Genomic DNA, 23,532 nt, shown 5'->3' on the forward strand with positions numbered 1-23,532 from the left:
ATTAGACCACTCAGAAGTAGAGCTTTAAACCGCCATGGTAGACTGACACATGGAGCTTATAACACTAAATCCGACCTCCCAGCCACACTTCTGCATGATAAAGTCAAATTGTGTTTCTTGTTTACACACAGCGATATTCCAGCTGTATAATGGTGGCCTGTACATAATCGAGTCTGGACCAGACAACCCAGTGAACGATCCATGATGATGGGAACGATGACACACGATCAAGCAAGTCACTAAGCCCCATCACCTGATTCGGTCACTTCATACGACCAGCAAATGTTGCTGGGGAATGCAGAATCACCACAGGGATAAAGTCCTGTTAACCATCAACGTGTTTGACGACATGGACACCTACCCGTGCCATGGACTTGCTGATGCTGTCGATCATGCTGCTGACGGCGCCAGACTGGGAGGCGGCCTCCTCGATGGTCTGCAGCAGGTCCTGGAGGACGTCCTTCATGTCCTCCGCCGCTCCGTCCACGTTGCCGTGAGCCTGCATCGCCTGCAACATCACACAGTTCATACAGATACATATTCCCTGATTACATGTATTTTCTGTGACACATTTTCAAAATTTCTCCCAAAACACAGCTACACTGACTCTCTGACACATTATGCCGAATCCGAGCCCACTAGTCCTAATCTATTCCCTTGATGCAGGGTAACAAGTACAATCTTTCAACATATTTCGGTATGAGGTGAGGTGAAATGGGTTTCAACGTCGCATCCAAGATTATTGCACTTATATAGCAACGTGCATGCACGTGTGTGTGTGAGTTTGTGTGGCTGCTTGTACTAGTCCGGACTGATACTGATTTATAGTGCTAGCTCACTGAGATACCATGCCGCAGTTTAACATGAATACCCCAACTCAGACACAGTATACTGACTCCGAGCCGACCAGTCCTTGTTTTAGCCCCTTAATGCTGAGCTCCAGGCAGGGTAACAACAAGTACCAGCTTTTAATGACTTTTGGTATGACGCGGCCGGGGAATGAACCACTGACCTTCCATTCTATCCACTAGACCATGAGGCGGTCGCAGACATTGTGACAATGATACTCCCGTCCAGGGCCTGCATAAACGCACAGGTCAGTACACCCCTAAGCCTCTATTACAATGGGGGTGTGTCCACCCTCCTGGATCTGGATGCCCTACTTCTCCTGCTCCACCTTGTTTAACATCTCAATGAGGTTACAATGTACTTGTGGCTAAGCCTCTATTACAATGGCGGTGTGTCCACCTCCTGGATCTGCATGCCCTACTTCTCATGCTCCACCTACCTTGGGGTTTCCACCGCTCTCCTTACAAGCGTAGAGGAACTGAAGAGCTGACTCCGCAACTGTCTTGGACAGGTCGAGGACGTTCATCTGTTGCTTGGAGTTGAGGTTCTTGGAGGCTGTCCCGATAGCCCCGTCAGAGAGAGGCTCGAAGTAGGAGGACATGGTGTTGATCTGTGACACAGAGGACAAGAGTGAGGACATTGTACTGGACTGCATCAAGCAGGCCTCATTTCTACAGATGATTGGATGCAAAATCATTTACAAACATGGCTCCTTGGCAATGCACATTTTTAGAAGAAAAGATATTAAGAACAGTTTGGGTAAGAAGTTAATAAAATAACTGCCGCCATTCCATCACTCTAGCTGCTGAAGCACAATCCTGCAACTCTGATTCCTGGCAACAAAGAACTTCTGGCTGTCCCTTTGTGTGTGTTCCTAATGGATTCCCGATGCAAATCTGCTTCAGCAAAGTGCATGCATCGTGATCTAACGACAAGTGCAACATGATTCTTTTCCTAAGACGCTTAACTTCAAATATGAGTACATATTTTAGATTGTGCAACAAAAATATTACTGATTGAGCTGAAAACCTGATGGTAAAGATTCTTTATCCTGCCCGATAAGTTAAAAAAAAGACGTAGAACAGTGCAGCTATAAGTCAAAATCAAAACCGTTTATAGATAGCAGCACAGAGTCAACCCAATACCCCAGTAACTAGATGTTACACAGTTACACAGATGTTACACAGTAACTATCTAGCCTTGCCTACTGGGATATCCCTGTAACTAGATGTTACACAGTTACACAGATGTTACACAGTAACTCTCCAGCCTTGCCCACTGGGATATCCCTGTAACTAGATGTTACACAGTTACACAGATGTTACACAGTAACTCTCCAGCCTTGCCCACTGGGATATCCCTGTAACTAGATGTTACACAGTTACACAGATGTTACACAGTAACTCTCCAGCCTTGCCCACTGGGATATCCCTGTAACTAGATGTTACACAGTTACACAGATGTTACACAGAAACTCTCCAGCCTTGCCCACTGGGATATCCCTGTAACTAGATGTTACACAGTTACACAGATGTTACACAGTAACTATCTAGCCTTGCCCACTGGGATATCCCTGTAACTAGATGTTACACAGTTACACAGATGTTACACAGTAACTCTCCAGCCTTGCCCACTGGGATATCCCTGTAACTAGATGTTACACAGTTACACAGATGTTACACAGTAACTCTCCAGGCTTGCCCACTGGGATATCCAAGTAACTAGATGTTACACAGTAACTCTCCAGCCTTGCCCACTGGGATATCCCTGTAACTAGATGTTACACAGTTACACAGATGTTACACAGTAACTCTCCAGCCTTGCCCACTGGGATATCCCTGTAACTAGATGTTACACAGTAACTCTCCAGCCTTGCCTACTGGGATATCCCAATAACTAGATGTTACACAGTAACTCTCCAGCCTTGCCTACTGGGATATCCATGTAACTAGATGTTACACAGTTACACAGATGTTACACAGTAACTCTCCAGCCTTGCCCACTGGGATATCCCTGTAACTAGATGTTACACAGTAACTCTCCAGCCTTGCCCACTGGGATATCCCTGTAACTAGATGTTACACAGTAACTCTCCAGCCTTGCCCACTGAGATATCCCTGTAACTAGATGTTACACAGTAACTCTCCAGCCTTGCCCACTGAGATATCCCTGTAACTAGATGTTACACAGTAACTCTCCAGCCTTGCCTACTGGGATATCCCAATAACTAGATGTTACACAGTAACTCTCCAGCCTTGCCTGCTGGGATATCCCAGTAACTAGATGTTACACAGTTACACAGTAACTCTCCAGCCTTGCCCACTGACCAGGTGTCCCAGGTTCTCTGGCTTGCACTTGGCTGCCCGCTGGATGGCCTCGATGGTGTCCAGGATCTCGCGGCCGCTGTTGATCATCTGCTCCTGGAAGGACTTGAGAGTCTTGTCATTGCGCTGGCCCAGGTTCTGGCTGATGGCCGCCAGGGAGGCCTGGTCCAGGTCGCGGATTGTGTGGTTCAGCTTGTCGATGGCAGTGTCACATTCCTTCTGACCTGGGGCAGTGTCCCTGTGGGTGGAGGGTGGAGTGAGACGGGGGCTGAGGATAATCAGTACAGATATATACGGTCCTTCTGACCGGGGGCAGTGTCCCTGAGGGTGGAGGAGAGCAAGTGAGATGGGGGTGAGGATAATCAGTACAGATATATACGGTCCTTCTGACCTGGGGCAGTGTCCGGAGACGGGGGTGAGGATAATCAGTACAGATATATACGGTCCTTCTGACCTGGGGCAGTGTCCCTGTGGGGGTGAGGAGAGGGAGTGAGACGGGGGTGAGGATAATCAGTACAGATATATACGGTCCTTCTGACCTGGGGCAGTGTTCCTGTGGGGGTGAGGAGAGGGAGTGAGATGGGGGTGAGGATAATCAGTACAGATATATACGGTCCTTCTGACCTGGGGCAGTGTCCGGAGACGGGGGTGAGGATAATCAGTACAAATATATACGGTCCTTCTGACCTGGGGCAGTGTCCCTGTGGGGGTGAGGAGAGGGAGTGAGACGGGGGTGAGGATAATCAGTACAGATATATACGGTCCTTCTGACCTGGGGCAGTGTCTCTGTGGGGGTGAGGAGAGGGAGTGAGACGGGGGTGAGGATAATCAGTGCAGATATATACGGTCCCTCTGACCTGGGGCAGTGTCTCTTTTGGGGTGAGGAGAGGGAGTGAGACGGGGGTGAGGATAATCAGTACAGATATATACGGTCCCTCTGACTTTAGGCAGTGTCTCTGTGGGGGTGAGGAGAGGGAGTGAGACGGGGGTGAGGATAATCAGTACAGATATATACGGTCCTTCTGACCTGGGGCAGTGTCTCTGTGGGGGTGAGGAGAGGGAGTGAGACGGGGGTGAGGATAATCAGTACAGATATATACGGTCCCTCTGACCTGGGGCAGTGTCTCTGTGGGGGTGAGGAGAGGGAGTGAGACGGGGGTGAGGATAATCAGTACAGATATATACGGTCCCTCTGACCTGGGGCAGTGTCTCTGTGGGGGTGAGGAGAGGGAGTGAGACGGGGGTGAGGATAATCAGTGCAGATATATACGGTCCCTCTGACCTGGGGCAGTGTCTCTGTGGGGGTGAGGAGAGGGAGTGAGACGGGGGTGAGGATAATCAGTACAGATATATACGGTCCCTCTGACTTTAGGCAGTGTCTCTGTGGGGGTGAGGAGAGGGAGTGAGACGGGGGTGAGGATAATCAGTACAGATATATACGGTCCTTCTGACCTGGGGCAGTGTCTCTGTGGGGGTGAGGAGAGGGAGTGAGACGGGGGTGAGGATAATCAGTACAGATATATACGGTCCCTCTGACCTGGGGCAGTGTCTCTGTGGGGGTGAGGAGAGGGAGTGAGACGGGGGTGAGGATAATCAGTACAGATATATACGGTCCCTCTGACTTTGGGCAGTGTCTCTGTGGGGGTGAGGAGAGGGAGTGAGACGGGGGTGAGGATAATCAATACAGACCTATACAGCAGTTAGTAGGTGACCGTGTTGTCTATCACTTTCAACTGCTGTAGCACTGCTGACTCACAACATACAGACACACAGTGACAGGGAGAAGTTGACAATACGTCAGTCGTATCTAGTCATGTGGATGCTGGCACTGACTAGATCATGCTAGATAGCTAGTACCTTTGTTGTTTAACGCCACACTCAGCAATATTTCAGCTAAATGACAGCAGTCTATAAATAATTGAATCTGCACCAGAAAATCCAGTGATTGACATCATGAGCATCGATCAAAACAATTGAAATACGATGACATGCATCAACCAGGTCAGTGAGTCTGCAAACAGATCCTTTTATTCACCTCTTATGACAAGCATGGGCTGCTGAAGATCAAACCTAACCCGGGTCTTCACAGGTTTCAACTGCATGTGATGTGAGACTGGGAACTTACTTGATGGCTGATACGAGTCTCTTGATGGCGTCGGACACGCTCTTGGAGTGGTTGGAGTACAGCTGATATGTGGGGGGGTCGCGGGGGTTGATGGCCAGCTGCTTGGCGGCCTGCAGCATATGACACGCCCCATCGATCATCGCCTTGCCCGACATCGTGATGGGCTCCTGGGCACGCCGTGCCTGCAACATCCACACACCAGTAACTAGCATGGTCCACAGGGCTGCTGTGACAGACTTACCAAGTATACATTAATCTGAAGTAAATATTAATCTGCAAGTCCGATTAAAATTCAAGAAGGACTAGTGATATTTTGTTGTGGACTACCACTTTTACAATTAGGTAGATGGCAACTCAGATCATTTGTGCAGAAAAAGTGAAAATACAAATAAATTCCCTGCTTATTCTATACAGTTCCATGATTTCATCTGCATGGATCTAAAAACTTTGGGGGGAGGGGGGAGGCATATATATACGTACATCCTACCACTTATATACAATTACAAAGATAACAAGGCAGAACTAAAGACATTTCATAAAGTCTTCGTTTTTTTATGGATTTTTAAAGAAATAATCCTGGTTGGAAAATAAAAACAACGACCCAGCCTGTGTACCTGGTGGCTGATCTTGGCGGGTTTACTGGCGAACTCCGGTGATGAGGCGAAGGTGGTGAGTTCCTCCACTGCATTGATGAGAGGCCGAGATGCTTCTGCACACTGCTGCCGGTTGTGGTCTGTGAAGTCACTGTCCAGGGCCTGCACAAACACACAGTCAGTACACCATACAGCTGTATCACCCTGCCACAAACACAGTCAGTACACCATACAGCTGTATCACCCTGCCATAAACACAGTCAGTACACCATACAGCTGTATCACACTGCCACAAACACACAGGTCAGTACACAATTCAACTGTATCACACTGCCACAAACACACAGTCAGTACACCATACAGCTGTATCACACTGACACAAACACACAGTCAGTACACTATACAGCTGTATCACACTGCCACAAACACACAGTCAGTACACCATACAGCTGTATCACACTGCCACAAACACACAGTAAGTACACTATACAGCTGTATCACAATACCACAAACACACAGTCAGTACACCATACAGCTGTATCACACTGCCACAAACACACAGTCAGTACACTATACAGCTGTATCACACTGCCACAAACACAGTCAGTACACCATACAGCTGTATCACACTGCCACAAACACACAGTCAGTACACTATACAGCTGTATCACCCTGCCACAAACACACAGTCAGTACACCATACAGCTGTATCACACCGCCACAAACACACAGTCAGAACACCATACAGCTGTATCACACTGCCACAAACACACAGGTCAGTACACCATACAGCTGTATCACACTGCCACAAACACACAGTCAGTACACCATACAGCTGTATCACCCTGCCACAAACACACAGTCAGTACACCATACAGCTGTATCACACTGCCACAAACACACAGTCAGTACATCATACAGCTGTATCACACTGCCACAAACACACAGTCAGTACACTATACAGCTGTATCACACTGCCACAAACACACAGGTCAGTACACCATACAGCTGTATCACACTGCCACAAACAAAGTCAGTACACCATACAGCTGTATCACACTGCCACAAACACACAGCTCAGTACACCATACAGCTGTATCACACTGCCACAAACACACAGTCAGTACACCATACAGCTGTATCACACTGCCACAAACACACAGTCAGTACACCATACAGCTGTATCACACTGCCACAAACACAGGTCAGTACACCATACAGCTGTATCACACAGGTCAGTACACCATACAGCTGTATCACCCTGCCACAAACACACGGTCAGTACACCATACAGCTGTATCACACTGCCACAAACACAGGTCAGTACACCATACAGCTGTATCACACTGCCACAAACACACAGTCAGTACACCATACAGCTGTATCACACTGCCACAAACACACAGGTCAGTAAACCATACAGCTGTATCACACTGCCACAAACACACAGGTCAGTACACCATACAGCTGTATCACACTGCCACAAACACACAGTTCAGTACACCATACAGCTGTATCACCCTGCCACAAACACACAGTCAGTACACCATACAGCTGTATCACACTGCCACAAACACACAATCAGTACACCATACAGCTGTATCACACTGCCACAAACACAGGTCAGTACACCATACAGCTGTATCACACAGGTCAGTACACCATACAGCTGTATCACCCTGCCACAAACACACAGGTCAGTACACCATACAGCTGTATCACACTGCCACAAACACAGGTCAGTACACCATACAGCTGTATCACACTGCCACAAACACACAGGTCAGTACACCATACAGCTGTATCACACTGCCACAAACACACAGGTCAGTACACCATACAGCTGTATCACACTGCCACAAACACACAGTTCAGTACACCATACAGCTGTATCACACTGCCACAAACACACAGTCAGTACACCATACAGCTGTATCACCCTGCCACAAACACACAGTCAGTACACCATACAGCTGTATCACACTGCCACAAACACACAGTCAGTACACCATACAGCTGTATCACCCTGCCACAAACACACAGTCAGTACACCATACAGCTGTATCACACTGCCACAAACACACAGTCAGTACACCATACAGCTGTATCACACTGCCACAAACACAGTCAGTACACCATACAGCTGTATCACACTGCCACAAACACACAGTCAGTACACCATACAGCTGTATCACACTGCCACAAACACACAGTCAGTACACCACACAGCTGTATCACACTGCCACAAACACACAGTCAGTACACCATACAGCTGTATCACACTGCCACAAACACACAGTCAGTACACCATACAGCTGTATCACACTGCCACAAACACACAGTCAGTACATCACACAGCTGTATCACACTGCCACAAACACACAGGTCAGTACACCATACAGCTGTATCACACTGCCACAAACACACAGTCAGTACACCATACAGCTGTATCACACTGCCACAAACACACAGTCAGTACACCATACAGCTGTAGCACACTGCCACAAACACAGTCAGTACACCATACAGCTGTATCACACTGCCACAAACACACGGTCAGTACACCATACAGCTGTATCACACTGCCACAAACACACAGTCAGTACACCATACAGCTGTATCACACTGCCACAAACACACAGTCAGTACACCACACAGCTGTATCACACTGCCACAAACACACAGGTCAGTACACCATACAGCTGTATCACACTGCCACAAACACACAGTCAGTACACCATACAGCTGTATCACACTGCCACAAACACACAGTCAGTACACCATACAGCTGTCGCACACTGCCACAAACACACGGTCAGTACACCATACAGCTGTATCACACTGCCACAAACACACAGGTCAGTACACCATACAGCTGTATCACACTGCCACAAACACACAGTCAGTACACCATACAGCTGTATCACACTGCCACAAACACACGGTCAGTACACCATACAGCTGTATCACACTGCCACAAACACACAGTCAGTACACCATACAGCTGTATCACACTGCCACAAACACACAGTCAGTACACCATACAGCTGTATCACACTGCCACAAACACACGGTCAGTACACCATACAGCTGTATCACACTGCCACAACCACACAGGTCAGTACACCATACAGCTGTATCACACTGCCACAACCACACAGTCAGAACGCCTCCTCACCTTGATGGCCTTGACTAGCATGGCAGTGCTGTTAGCCACGTCCTTGGCACTCTGTACAAAATGTCTCTTGGCAACAGGGTTGGTTGTCTTGGAGGAGGCCAGTCTGCAGGCGTTACACAGCGCGGACGTGTGCTTGGCGACGACCGTGGCGGCAGACAGCACCTGCAACCATACAGCATCACATCATGCTATCTCCACGTTGTTCCAATGTCAAGGTCAGGTTACTTTCAGTTCGTATTACGGAAATGTTTAGTGTCATGCAACATATTGAATTAGTTTAACATTGATGGTGACACTTCAACTTAAGTTGATTATGGCGAGATTTCAGCTAAACGTGCTCGCACCTTCGCCAACACACAAAATTGCCCAAACAGAAGAAAAATGTGAAATTGATGTAACTAGAAGAAATGTGCCAAAATGCTCAAACTGAAAGTGCAGATGAAGCAACAGTGAAATTTCAGAATTTATGGCAGAACAAATTTCCACGTTGAGTATATCTAATAACAGTTGTCTCAAAGGAGATATTTGAGCATGTTTTAGAATTGCAACATTTCACGGTGATCAAATGGACACTTTGAACAGAGTTGAACACAGACTCCACACATGACAGCCACAGAGAAAGCTTACATTACAAAATCAATTTGACAATTTCGTATTTAACACTTAAATGCTCTTGCGAAACTGAAGCTGAATGTGTCCTGACAAGGACAGGGCGTGGTCATGCAGGCTGGGGTGGGTGGTAGGGGGTGGGGCGTGTCTATGGGAGGGGGTGGGTGTGTCAATGGGGGGCAGGGTGACATGAGGGGATGCTACGTAACAAAAGCAGCACATATAAAACGGAAACTGGTCAACATAAATTCCATGAGATACAAAATGGCACCAATTTAAATAATAACTGGTGTGGAAACAAATATGTTTACTGTGTTAATGGTGTGTGAGTGAGGGTGAGACATTTTTTTTTTGCATTGAACTTGCGCTGAAATGTTCACGAGGGCCAGATTTCTTAATGCCCAATAAAGGCCATGTTTCCTAATAGTGGGTGAGTATTGTTTTACGCCGCCTTCAGCAATATTCCAGCAATATCTTGGCAGGGACACAAGGGATGGTCTTTAACACATTTGGGGAATTGGCCTTCGGTGTGTGGAGCGAACGCTTTAACCACAAGGCTACCCGACCCCCACATTTTTCCTGATAACTGTACGGGGTATTTGACCTTACAATGTACTAGAAAGAATTCCCACTCGTGGCACATACAGACACTGAGAACATACAGACATGGACACGGTGCTGGTGGTGGGTGACGGGTGGCAACAAGACAGTGTCAACAACAGGAGACCGACATAATCATGTACATCATGGCTTGAACCTCGTCCTCCCTGGCGGCCACACAGCCAAGTACTAGTGATGGATGATCAACAATGGATACACGTTACAGGCATGGAATACCGGGGTCTATTGTGTCAGGGATCCCTAGTGTAACTGACTGTAAAGTAACTGAATACGGTAAGACAAGCAAAGGTACTGGGGACCTATTCTGCCCTTCCATGGGGTACTGGGGACCTATTCTGCCCAAGCCTTGAGTACTTGGGACCTATTCTGCTCTAGTATGGGGTACTGGGGACCTATTCTGCTCTAGCATGGGGTACTGGGGGCCTATTCTGCCCAAGCCTTGAGTACTTGGGACCTATTCTGCTCTAGCATTGGGTGCTGGGAACCTATTCTGCTCTAGCATGGGGTACTGGGGACCTATTCTGCTCTAGCATGGGGTACTGGGGACCTATTCTGCTCTAGCATGGGGTGCTGGGGACCTATTCTGGTCTAGCATGGGGTACTTGGGACCTATTCTGCTCTAGCATGGGGTACAGGGGACCTATTTTGCCCTAACATGGGGTACTGGGGACCTATTCTGCTCTAGCAGGGGTACTGAGGACCTATCCTGCCCTAGCATCTGCACGGGAGACAAGCATGGGGGTACATGGGTCCCTGTCTACCATCGCATCCCTGTAAGGTCTAGCTGGATGATCTGGACAAGGAATTGGGAACATTTAGGCTTCATAAAGGGGAAGTAAGCTCTGTATAGCTTCCAGAGGAAACTGATTGAATACATCCAGTGGGGGTGGCTGTAAGGGCAGGGGGTGGCTGTAAGGGCAGTGGTGGTGGCTTTAAGGGAGTGGGGGTGGTGTAAGGGATTTGGGGTGGCTGTAAGGGCAGGGGGGAGTAGCTGTAATACCAGTGGGGGTGGCTGTAAGGGTAGGGGAGGTGGCTGTAAGGGCAGGGGGTGGCTGTAAGGGAGTGGAGGTGGCTGTAAGGGAGTGGTGATGGCTGTAAGGGCAGGGGGGTGGCTGTAAGGGCTGGGGGGGTGGCTGTAAGGACAGTTGTGGTGGCTTTAAGGAAGTGGGGGTGGTGTAAGGGAGTGGGGGTGGCTGTAAGGGCAGGGGCGGGGGCAGGACGGCATTGTGAAGGCGAGCAAGTCTTGCGGATTCCGCCTCCAGGGGCAAAGTTGAAAGCCAATTGAGAAGTGTGCAACCAATGAACAATCTGTGTGGTGTTACCTGCTCTCGGGATGGGAGGCGCACAACAGCCTGCAGAGATCAGGAGATTCACGGTAACTATGGTAACTCAATATACGTTTCTTTGTTGTTAAAAGAAGCACTCAGCAATATTCCAGCTGTATGACTGCCGACTGTAACACCGAGTCTGGACCAGACAATCCAGTGATTGATATAATGGGCAACGATCCACTCTGATGGGGTACGATGACACGCAATCAACCAAGTCGACTCCATGAAGTCGACTCTCACGACCAGCGTAGGTTGCTGGGCACGCACTCTAACCAGGAATCCCCACAGGGGGCGCTCACACAACACAGATGTCAACATGACATCAGGAAATATTAGGCTGACAAAACAATAATGACATTAATGGGTGTTACTTGTACAATACATGGTTAGCTTGTACTGTTACCATGGTAACACCGACTCCTTCGTCGTGAGGAGAACAGATGAGCAGTACTACCAGACATTATTGAGAATTACACAGGGAAACCAAGGTGTTTGATGCTATTCTGTTGGTTGGGTTATACATAACTTTCACAAGGTAACACTTCCATATAGTACAACTCAACTACTGCCAGGGATACGGAGATATTTCACACTACTGTTCATTGTTTGCCTCCGAGTATAACTGAGATTTCTATCAGCTAGCCCTACTCAATGTTAATGTAAATTATCGCAACACTGCAGAAAAATCACGGACTTGCCCTTTCTTATCAACCAATTTATCTTCATTATTTTCAATCTTTTCTGTCGAATTTTACATTCGAATGATGGTCAAACATTTCACATGTGATTCAAACATATAAAATATGAATTCCACAACAAAACGAAATTCGAAATAAATAATTCTCACTTTTAAACCTTCTGGTGGTATCATGACCACATAAACTATCAAGTCTTTGAGTGGCATTTGGAAGTGATCACATAAGAGAGAGAATTGATGGATGTCAACTTCTTTATTATGAGGAACACTTCTTTATTATTTCGGAGTATTTGCTTACTCCTCCATCATAAACTCCCTCTTTTACATAAACCAAGCACACGTACATCTAACCAACATAATGAGTTTGTATTAGAGTTTTAGGGGAATGGGTATGCCTTTATTGTAGAATTCATCTGGGACTGACGCCTGGATATATTCTCAATAATGTCTGGGAAAACTGCACAGTAAAACATGGCAGCATATGTCAAGTCCTGCGTGTATCACATATCACTGATATAAACATGTGCTTTCAGGAACTGTTCTCAGCTGATACATGCTGGCAATACAACATGCCGAGTGCATCATAATTAGTTGTACAAGAGTTACTTCCCCTGATGTTAATGTGCTATATAAGAGTACAGCACATAATGAATTGATTGTCAATAATAACGACATCAATATTAAAAGTCATTTAAAATAACCCTGGATTATCTCCCCTGCTAAAGAGTTTTTCTTAAGAAAAACAGCACATTAATAAAATACAACAGTATTAGTAGTCTCTTAAACAACGACAATATTAACAATTTTAAACAAAAACCCAGATTATCTCCCCTGATACAGTTTTTTAAAGCAAAACACAAACAGAGAACATTAAACTGGGATGAGCTAAGTATAACAATGAGGTAAGCAATTTATCTATCTTAGCGCTACTTATTTTTAGTTACAACAGTTGTAGCGCTAAGATCCCCTGAAATAGGACCTGCAATTGGTTTACATTAATCAACAAGAAACTGTTTGAAGACGACAATATGAAAATAATAGATCAGCATATTTTACATTCATGTTACAGTTTATCATTTTACACTGACCATATTTGAAAAGGAAGTTTATACATGTGATTACGTGACTACTGGGAGATACTAGCTACAGGAAAACTGCTAATGTTTACAATAGTTACAGAAGGCCTCAGCTGATGGAGGACAAGAGGAACACTTATACATCTGGGGCATGTATATATATATATATATACGTACAGTTAACGGATACACAAAATTAATGAGCAATTATAAAACCAGTGTTTAAAAATTATGAAAAGCCTTTACATTGTACACGACCTACAAACTTAAACAGCAACTGAGTCCACATTAGGATAATGCACATCTAGAAAAAAAGAGTTGTGCTCAATATGCACGAGTAATCAACTGAGGATGATTACTGATGTGGCACATGGTACGTCACGATGTCCTGAGGCTGGCCCGGCTTGATGCTAGAGATTATCCTGAAGCTACGTGTCTCGTGTCTCATACTGTCTACTGCGATATTACAATGGAGATATCTCTTGTCCTGTATTGCTTGTAGCACTCTGGCCAATTCTTGGCAGTAATTTCAAACCTATGTTATGTACCTGTCATATTTCTCATCTCGACGCCATCACCTCTTTATATTATAGTCCATGCACAATACTTTCACTACGTATCCTGCCAAGGTTCATACAGATACGATACACTAAGACCTGACCCTTCACTGATTCCGAAGTTATCCATACAGACTGCAGTCCCTACGTGCGTCACGTTATGTATACACTCCCCGCCTACGATACGATATGATATGATACGATACGATACACTAAGACCTGACCCTTCACTGATTCCGAAGTTATCCATACAGACTGCAGTCCCTACGTACGTCACGTTATGCCTACACTCCCCGCCTACGATACGATATGATATGATACGATACGATACGATACACTAACACCTGACCTGTCACTGCATCCTAAGTGATCCCTACAGACTGCAGTCCCTACGTATGTCACGTTCAATACGGCCCCCTTCTACATTCTGCGCCTATGTTATGCCTACACTTCCTGCCTACGATACAATACAATATGATACACTATCACCTGATCTGTCACTGCATCCTAAGTGATCCATACAGACTGCAGTCCCTACGTACGTCACGTTCAATACGGTCCCCTACATTCTGTGCCTATGTTATGCCTACAGTCAGTGCCTACGATATGATACAATAAGATACACTAACACCTGATCTGTCACTGCATCCTTAGTGATCCATACAGACTGCAGTCCCTACGTAAGTCACATTCAACAAGTCCCCTTCCACATTCTGTTCCTATCTTATGCCTACACTCCCCGCCTACGATACTATATATTAACACCTGACCTGTCACTGCATCCTAAGTTATCCATACAGACTGCAGTCCCTACGTACTTCACGTTCAATATGGTCCCCTACATTCTGTGCCTATGTTATGCCTACCTATCTTATGCCTACACTCCCTGCCTACGATACGATATATTAACACCTGACCTGTCACTGCATCCGAAGTTATCCATACAGACTGCAGTCCCTACGTAAGTCACGTTCATCACGGTCCCCTTCTGCATACGCTGTGTAGCGGCTGGACCAGCCTGACTGCAGTCCCTACGTAAGTCACTTTCAATACGGTCCCCTTCTACATACATTGTGCAGTCCCTACGTAAGTCACATTCATCACGGTCCCCTTCTACGTACGCTTTGTAGCGGCCGGACCATACAGAATGCAGTCCCTATGTAAATCCCCTTCTACGTAAGCTGTGTAGCGGCCGGACCATACAGAATGCAGTCCCTACGTAAGTCCCCTTCTACGTAAGCTGTGTAGCGGCCGGACCATACAGAACGCAGTCCCTACGTAAGTCCCCTTCTACGTATGTTGTGTAGCGGCCGGACCATACAGAATGCAGTCCCTACGTAAGTCCCCTTCTACGTAAGCTGTGTAGCGGCCGGACCATACGGAACGCAGTCCCTATGTAAATCCCCTTCTACGTACGCTGTGTAGCGGCCCGACCATACAGAACGCAGTCCCTATGTAAATCCCCTTCTACGTACATTGTGTAGCGGCCGGACCATACAGAATGCAGTCCCTATGTAAATCCCCTTCTACGTACGCTGTGTAGCGGCCGGACCATACAGAATGCAGTCCCTATGTAAATCCCCTTCTACGTACGCTGTGTAGCGGCCGGACCATACAGAATGCAGTCCCTATGTAAATCCCCTTCTACGTACGCTGTGTAGCGGCCGGACCATACAGAATGCAGTCCCTATGTAAATCCCCTTCTACGTACGCTGTGTAGCGGCCGGACCATACAGAATGCAGTCCCTATGTAAATCCCCTTCTACGTACGCTGTGTAGCGGCCGGACCATACAGAATGCAGTCCCTATGTAAATCCCCTTCTACGGACGCTGTGTAGCGGCCGGACCATACAGAATGCAGTCCCTATGTAAATCCCCTTCTACGTACGCTGTGTAGCGGCCAGACCATACAGAACGCAGTCCCTATGTAAATCCCCTTCTACGTCCATTGTGTAGCGGCCGGACCATACAGAATGCAGTCCCTATGTAAATCCCCTTCTACGTACGCTGTGTAGCGGCCGGACCAGCCTGTGTAAGCATGCATGAGACAAGACGCAACTGAAGACTGTGGGCGGAACTGACAGAAGCGATTGATGGCCGAGGACCTCGGACATGACGTGTCGGGCAAAACGGATGCCAGCTTACCATAGATCTTACAGCCCATGACTCGTAGTACTTCACAAAACAAAAAGTTACCATGGTTACTGTTAAACAAACATATAACGAGCAGTCTCACTGGCAGGGTCAATTCAGAGAGAACACGCCCCGATTGGTTCAAATCAGGACAAATTGATAAATAATTATTAAATATGAATTCAAAGACAATTTGAACCAATCAACATTGAGTTAACATCTGAGTTGACCCGCTCAACCAATGAAAACAGTTATTATTATTATTGAGGTTATATCAATAATACAGATTAACACAGGTGGTAAGTATAGGCCTATAACACATACCTGCGCTTGAACATTCACCTAGGTCAAAGGTCAAAGTGGAAAGTTCACACCATGCAGTTCCGTTACGATAGCAGGATTCCTCTTATCACCACTACCTATCACTTAGCTTTAACAGCTCTTCATATTGTTATTTACCATGCTTTCACAAAATCAAACATAATTCATCAGACTCTTAAAGCTACTTTGTCTCATCAAGATCACACAACTTATTATTACATACATACCCTCAATACAAGAACACTTTAATCTTGATTATTTACTGTGTTAAACAATAGGAACTTAAATATAATAAGTTTCAAATAACAGTCACCTAATTATTTATTGTGATACATATTTACTGTTACACCTGAAGGTGTGGGAGTGTAGCGAGTGTTAGGGGTCTCCAGCAGATCACAGGGCATACAACAGGCATGCTGTACACAGGCGTATCCCACTCATCTACACTGTACACCAAAACATCTTAGAGCGGCTCGTCACCTTCCGTATCCATACTTAGGAATACTTTTTTTTTTTAAATCTTTTTTTTTTAAATCGCAAAAACTATAAAAGTGAAAAATATATTCTGAAAAGTATTATTCTCTTATCTTATTTTTGTTAGGAACTTTGGAGTTTTCTTTCCTCCATTTTCATCGATAATAAAGATCTCTATTGTAGTAAAAAGGATTTTCCCTCGCAAAGTGCATCAAATCACTTGAGCACCTTGATTAAATACATGAAAAGATTTGGACAATATCTGTCAATGCCCAGTTGACAGTACACATGCTATGCAAATCCTCCAATTAACCGAAATCAGCAGGGCGGTTGCCATGTTGTTTATGAACCGGATGTCGAGTTACGGGATGTTACAGGATTTTGATTTGACTATGGATAGACTTAGTCCAGCCAAAACATAATTCCATCATTCCAGCCTAGTTTGGCAAGGGTGGTAACCTGACTTTTAAGGTCAGTTAACTCCCTTGCCTCAGGAAGATGCTACAGCCAAGACCAAAGGAGATGACAGGATCAGATTCACAGGGCGGTATTCATTCGGCTTGAACTAACTAGGTCTTAGATCACTCCCTACTGCTAGACAGTGGTATGAGGCGGAGTTCACAGGGCGGTATTCATTCCGGCTTGAACTAACTAGGTCTTAGATCACTCCCTACTGTGACGACGAGCACACTCTAGGGATGTTTTGCTCAAACATATTTTGTAGAAGTGATCCAAAATCGTATTTGCTGATGTTGATGTTAGATGTGTTGGAATAAACAAGGCAATGCAGAACATGGCTGACTACCCAAGACACAAGCTTCATGCTCACTACAGAAAAAAACATTACAACTTTAGAATTCACAAATAAATTTGATCAATAATCAATTATGAAAAATGACATTTTATCTAAGATAATTTATGTTTATCAAACTCTTTACTTCAGTTTTAAATAATATTTAAACTGATCAAATTACGAAGTGTTCCACAACAAAACACATTTTCACGTCAATAACAATAAAATCACAACAGGGATATATCTAGAATTCCAAACTAATGCTCTTGGCAGGCAAGTTTGAAAAAAAATGTTCCTTTTGTACAAAAATGGGATTTTCTAAATTACTTATTTTCCTAACTGCAGATAATTTTAAAATTGTATCTTAAAATTGTAATTTATGATGTAAAACTAAACATTAAAGCTACTTTCTCATCATTGTTCCTAATACGGACTATAAGACATCATTTTTATAGATAATAGCATGAAATGGACACATTTTCACTTCAAATTTTGGATTTTACACTGACATTTTCTACAGACTGCAGTCTAGATAAATCCCTGGATAAGAAAAGACGTCATGTTCAATTTTAGTTTATTTCCCTCCTTGATTGTGTGTGAGTTACGTCCTTGTGTGTGATTTTCGTCCATAACAGTCATTTCAGTTAACTAACAATTACAGGAATATTATGCATGTAACTATGTTTTGTTATGTCAATCAATATTTTGTGTTCATTTTTAAACTTCAATAACAAATACCCATAATTATATTTTTTTTAAATTCTTTCAAATGAAATTCCATTTCATAATTATATTTTCTACTTTATGATTCAAAAGAGGTAAGATGGTGTAATGTGGTCGAAACACCACCCTGCTTGGAGGTCGGGGTCTGCAGGCAGTGTATAGACAATGATAGCACAGCACAGCACAGCGCCACCTACCTGCTGTTGTGAGCTGGCAGGGTTGGTGAGGTTCTGACAGGCCATCTGAATGGCCTGGTTGGCCCGGGAGAACTGGGACTGATCCACAACGCCGGGCCGGCCGGGTTCCGAGGCAGGGTCCGCGATACCTACCAGGTAGGCAGCCTGCAATACAGACACACCTTCATGCAGTCTCCATACAACAGCACACACACAATGTCGTTTGTTTGTTCATTTTTTAACATCATACTAAACAATATTCCAGCTATATGACGGCGATCTGCTAATAACCAATTCTGGACCAGACAATCCAGTGATCGATATTGTGAGAAAGATCCGTATCGCTGGGGTACGATGACACATTTTCTACCAAGTCACAAAGCCTAACAACCCGATCCATTTGGTCTCCTCTTATTACCATCATAGGTTGTAGGAGGCCAAATCTAACCTGGAATCCATGGGGTCACACACATATTTCCTAATGCGTTTATGTCATGTACACTGACATCAACATGGCAGTTTGCAATACAAGTGATGCAGGTCTCAGACGTTTACCACTTCGGTGAAACCCACGAGCACAGGTATGGTGCTGACAAACCTAGAAACATAATCGGGGCGAACCAGGATTCGAACCCACAACCATAGGTTTCTGGCGTGCCCAAGGGACGCAACTCTGCACAGCGAATCGTGGCGCCTTAGACGACTGGGCCACCCGTGCCCCCAGAACATCCACTAGGTCTGGACATGCCTGTGAAATATTCTCTAGAATCGCTGAGTCAAAGACAGTGGTCTGAAGCCCTGATCTCTGATGAAGAATACTGACATTTTAAGTGAGTTTGGTTCCACACCAAAGACAACGCCATGGAATAACGTGGTATAACTGCGTAACACCTACCTGCCCAGAGGCTTCTGTCAGTCCACACACGGAGTTGGCGAAATTCCTCACAGAGTCACAGAACTCATCAATGTCTCCTCTCTTGGCATGCTGGGAGATTCCTGTCATGGCTTCTCCCAGACTCTGAAATGTAGACACAGACATCAGCCACAGACCTTCAACACACAGACCAGCTACAGACCACCGACGTACAGACAGACAACAGGCACGACATACAGACATACAGATGGGTACACACATGGACCAATCTCAAGTACAGTAAACTACATTTATAACGAACACGCTTATAACGAACTGACGGATATGACAAACTTATTTTTTTCCCAAGTCACTGCTGTATATATGCTATACATATGCTTAAAACGAACTACGGTTATAACAAATTAAAAGTAGTGGCCCATTTGAGTTTGTTATAACCATAGTTTACTGGAGATCCGATGTTTAACTCCGATATTCCATCAACATCCTCATTATGTCAGGTGAACTTTCTAATTAGACAATCAACTTCTAAATTCTCTGTATGAGCAAGCATATCATTTGGAACAGCTTACCTATCTTGAAACCAAATGTAAACAGGCAGTTCTGAATGCAAAATAATAATGGCTGTGCTTAGATGTTGATATTTTACGCCCCACATTGTTAAAAACTAAGCAGGAAAAGTTGAAAATTAAAGATTTAGGGCTCCCTAGATTCAAATAGTACAGAAGAAAACCTAAAGGACCCCAGTACTTCTTCTTATTTGAATCACTGCTCAACAAATGTCACATCATTATTAACTGTCAGCTCTTAATGGTTAACCGGTTATAGTCATATGAAGATAAAAGTAACATAAACATATAATTGGGGATGGAAATCAACAAGCTATAACATGTCTGACTGTAAATAATCAAAGCTGGGCCAGGAAACCAGTGACTGATAGAGTGAGCACCCAGCCAGGTCACCCATTTTAGCCATCCAATCCTCATATAATAACAGTCTTATATCAGACTGCTAAGGATCTAATGTTATTGTCAGTCTGTCCCACAAGAAACATTAGAGTTTGCTTGTCTGAACTTGCATCTTAGCATCATTTTCAGCTGTTTGGTTCTAAAACGGGCTATTATAAGCCGAGATTACAAGACTGAACATAATTTTTAACTTGTCTCAGGCTTTGGGCTTGTGGTAAAGTCACAGACTATTGTTAGTTTTGTTTGTTTGTTGTTTAACGCCACACTCAGCAATATTCAAGCTATATGACGACGGTCTGTAAATAATCAAGTCTGGACCACACAATCCAGTGATTGACATCATGAGCATCAATCTACACAATGGGGATACGATGACACGCATGAACCAAGTTAGTGAGCCTGACCACCCGATCCTGTTAGTCGCCTCTTATGACAAGCATGTGTTGCTGAAGACCAATTCCACCCTGGACCGTCACGGGGGTGTTTAACTCGACTCAGGTAAAGCAGCAGCAGACTGTTGTTAGCAGAACTATGGGTTATCAAAGCAATCTACCTGTCAACTTACTCTCACTGACTAGATAGGAGTGAACTTAGTGTAAGTGGAAAGGGCCTGGTTGATTTTCAACACTGACACAACGACGAGGAGAAAATTGTAATGAATCAAAATATGAAAACGTAGAAAACAAGATGAGAACACAGGACACCAGTACTGAGATGAAATGAGGCAGCTACATGAAGAAGATGGTGTAATCTAGGACAGCCGTGTACAATAAACTCTTACCTCCAGGTGACCCCCCGTTGGCTGATGATGAAACAATCACAGATTCACACATATGGAAAGTGGAGATGTCGTTTGTTTGTTTGTTTGTTGTCTAACGCCGCACTTAGCAATATTCCAGCTATATGACACCGGTCTGTAAGTAATCGGGTCTGGACCAGACAATCCAGTGATTGATATCATCAGCATCGATCCACACAATTGGGATACGATGACATGCATTAACCAGGTCAGTGAGTCAACCATCCGGTTCCCGCATGTCGCCTCTTACGACAAGCATAGTCACCTCTTACGACAAGCATGGGTTGCTGAAGACCTATTCCAACTTGGATCTTCACGAGTCTTAAAGTCGAGATGGAAAATCAGGGAGTCTGGAATTTTCTTTACTTTATACCACAGTCAGCAATATTCCAGCTATCTTAGTTCAGGTTTATGGACAATCAATACTGGGCAGGCACATCAGTGCATGATGAACATTCATGAATGCTGTTGGCAGCACGATGACACAGCCCTGTCACAGAGGATGATCATTCATTTCCCATGTTTGTTTGTTTGTTTGTTTGTTTGTTTGTTTGTATGCTTGCTGTATGTTTGTTTGTTGTATAACGCCACACTCAGCTATATTTCAGCTATGGGACAGCAGTCTGTAAATAGTCAAGTCTGGACCAGACGATCCAGTGATTGACATCATGAGCAGCGATCTATGCACTTTGGATATGATGACATGTCAGTAAACTGAGCACCTGATCCTGTTTGTCGCCTCTACAAGCATGGGTTGCTGAAGACCTATTCTAACTGTGCCCTTCCTGTACAGGCATCAACTGTGTATGGCCTCTACAACAAGCATGGGTTGCTGAAGACCTATTCTAACTGTGCCCTTCCTGTACAGGCGTACAGGCATCAACTGTGTATGGCCTCTACAACAAGCATGGGTTGCTGAAGACCTATTCTAACTGTGACCTTCCTGTACAGGCGTACAGGCATCAACTGTGTATGGCCTCTACAACAAGCATGGGTTGCTGAAGACCTATTCTAACTGTGCCCTTCCTGTACAGGCATCAACTGTGTATGGCCTCTACAACAAGCATGGGTTGCTGAAGACCTATTCTAACTGTGCCCTTCCTGTACAGGCGTACAGGCATCAACTGTGTATGGCCTCTACAACAAGCATGGGTTGCTGAAGACCTATTCTAACTGTGACCTTCCTGTACAGGCGTACAGGCATCAACTGTGTATGGCCTCTACAACAAGCATGGGTTGCTGAAGACCTATTCTAACTGTGACCTTCCTGAACAGGCGTACAGGCATCAACTGTGTATGGCCTCTACAACAAGCATGGGTTGCTGAAGACCTATTCTAACTGTGACCTTCCTGTACAGGCATACAGCCATCAACTGTGTATGGCCTCTACAACAAGCATGGGTTGCTGAAGACCTATTCTAACTGTGACCTTCCTGTACAGGCGTACAGGCATCAACTGTGTATGGCCTCTACAACAAGCATGGGTTGCTGAAGACCTATTCTAACTGTGACCTTCCTGAACAGGCGTACAGGCATCAACTGTGTATGGCCTCTACAACAAGCATGGGTTGCTGAAGACCTATTCTAACTGTGACCTTCCTGTACAGGCATACAGCCATCAACTGTGTATGGCCTCTACAACAAGCATGGGTTGCTGAAGACCTATTCTAACTGTGACCTTCCTGAACAGGTGTACAGGCATCAACTGTGTATGGCCTCTACAACAAGCATGGGTTGCTGAAGACCTATTCTAACTGTGACCTTCCTGTACAGGCGTACAGGCATCAACTGTGTATGGCCTCTACAACAAGCATGGGTTGCTGAAGTCCTATTCTAACTGTGACCTTCCTGTACAGGCGTACAGGCATCAACTGTGTGTCTCCTCTACAACAAGCATGGGTTGCTGAAGACCTATTCTAACTGTGACCTTCCTGAACAGGCGTACAGGCATCAACTAACTGTGTATGGCCTCTACAACAAGCATGGGTTGCTGAAGACCTATTCTAACTGTGACCTTCCTGTACAGGCGTACAGGCATCAACTGTGTGGGGGGTGTCAGGTGCATGAGGAGATGAATGATGGCTCACAACATGAAGCGTCACAAACATGGACACACAATGACAGCGAGTTCAGAAACACGTCAGTCCTATCTCGTAACATGGATGTTGGTACTGACTAGAATATGCTAGATATCTGGTATCTTGTTTATGTAACGCTGCACTCAGCAATATTCCAGCTATGACCAGACAATCCAGTGATTGATATAGTGAGCAACGATCCATGTCATTAGGGAACAATGACACACTATCAG

At 45.2% G+C, this 23,532-nt stretch overlaps 2 protein-coding genes across 18 annotated transcripts in view; both read right to left on the reverse strand.

Annotated features, from left to right (window-relative positions):
• The window catches only part of LOC125379335 (talin-1-like), a 96,082-nt gene that overhangs the window by 35,494 nt on the left and 37,056 nt on the right, over window positions 1-23,532 (reverse strand). For 8 of the 17 annotated variants that reach the window (XM_048395676.1, XM_048395677.1, XM_048395671.1 and 5 more), the window contains exons 31-41: window positions 21,204-21,224; window positions 19,476-19,598; window positions 18,602-18,745; window positions 16,106-16,135; window positions 11,622-11,651; window positions 9,070-9,231; window positions 5,913-6,053; window positions 5,299-5,480; window positions 3,177-3,411; window positions 1,289-1,459; window positions 362-508 (exon numbers count right to left, since the gene is read on the reverse strand). In XM_048395676.1, the coding sequence (XP_048251633.1) occupies window positions 362-508; window positions 1,289-1,459; window positions 3,177-3,411; window positions 5,299-5,480; window positions 5,913-6,053; window positions 9,070-9,231; window positions 11,622-11,651; window positions 16,106-16,135; window positions 18,602-18,745; window positions 19,476-19,598; window positions 21,204-21,224 (1,386 nt within the window). Of the gene's footprint in view, window positions 1-361; window positions 509-1,288; window positions 1,460-3,176; window positions 3,412-5,298; window positions 5,481-5,912; window positions 6,054-9,069; window positions 9,232-11,621; window positions 11,652-16,105; window positions 16,136-16,417; window positions 16,436-18,601; window positions 18,746-19,475; window positions 19,599-21,203; window positions 21,225-23,532 lie in introns of all 17 variants that reach the window. The other 9 variants (XM_048395680.1, XM_048395678.1, XM_048395679.1 and 6 more) reach the window with 7 other exon arrangements.
• The window catches only part of LOC124111860 (talin-1-like), a 325,376-nt gene that overhangs the window by 8,710 nt on the left and 293,134 nt on the right, over window positions 1-23,532 (reverse strand). The window lies entirely within an intron of this gene.

Source organism: Haliotis rufescens, unplaced genomic scaffold (genome assembly GCF_023055435.1).
Source record: "Haliotis rufescens isolate VD_foot unplaced genomic scaffold, xgHalRufe1.0.p SCAF_14, whole genome shotgun sequence".
Taxonomy (NCBI): domain Eukaryota; kingdom Metazoa; phylum Mollusca; class Gastropoda; order Lepetellida; family Haliotidae; genus Haliotis; species Haliotis rufescens.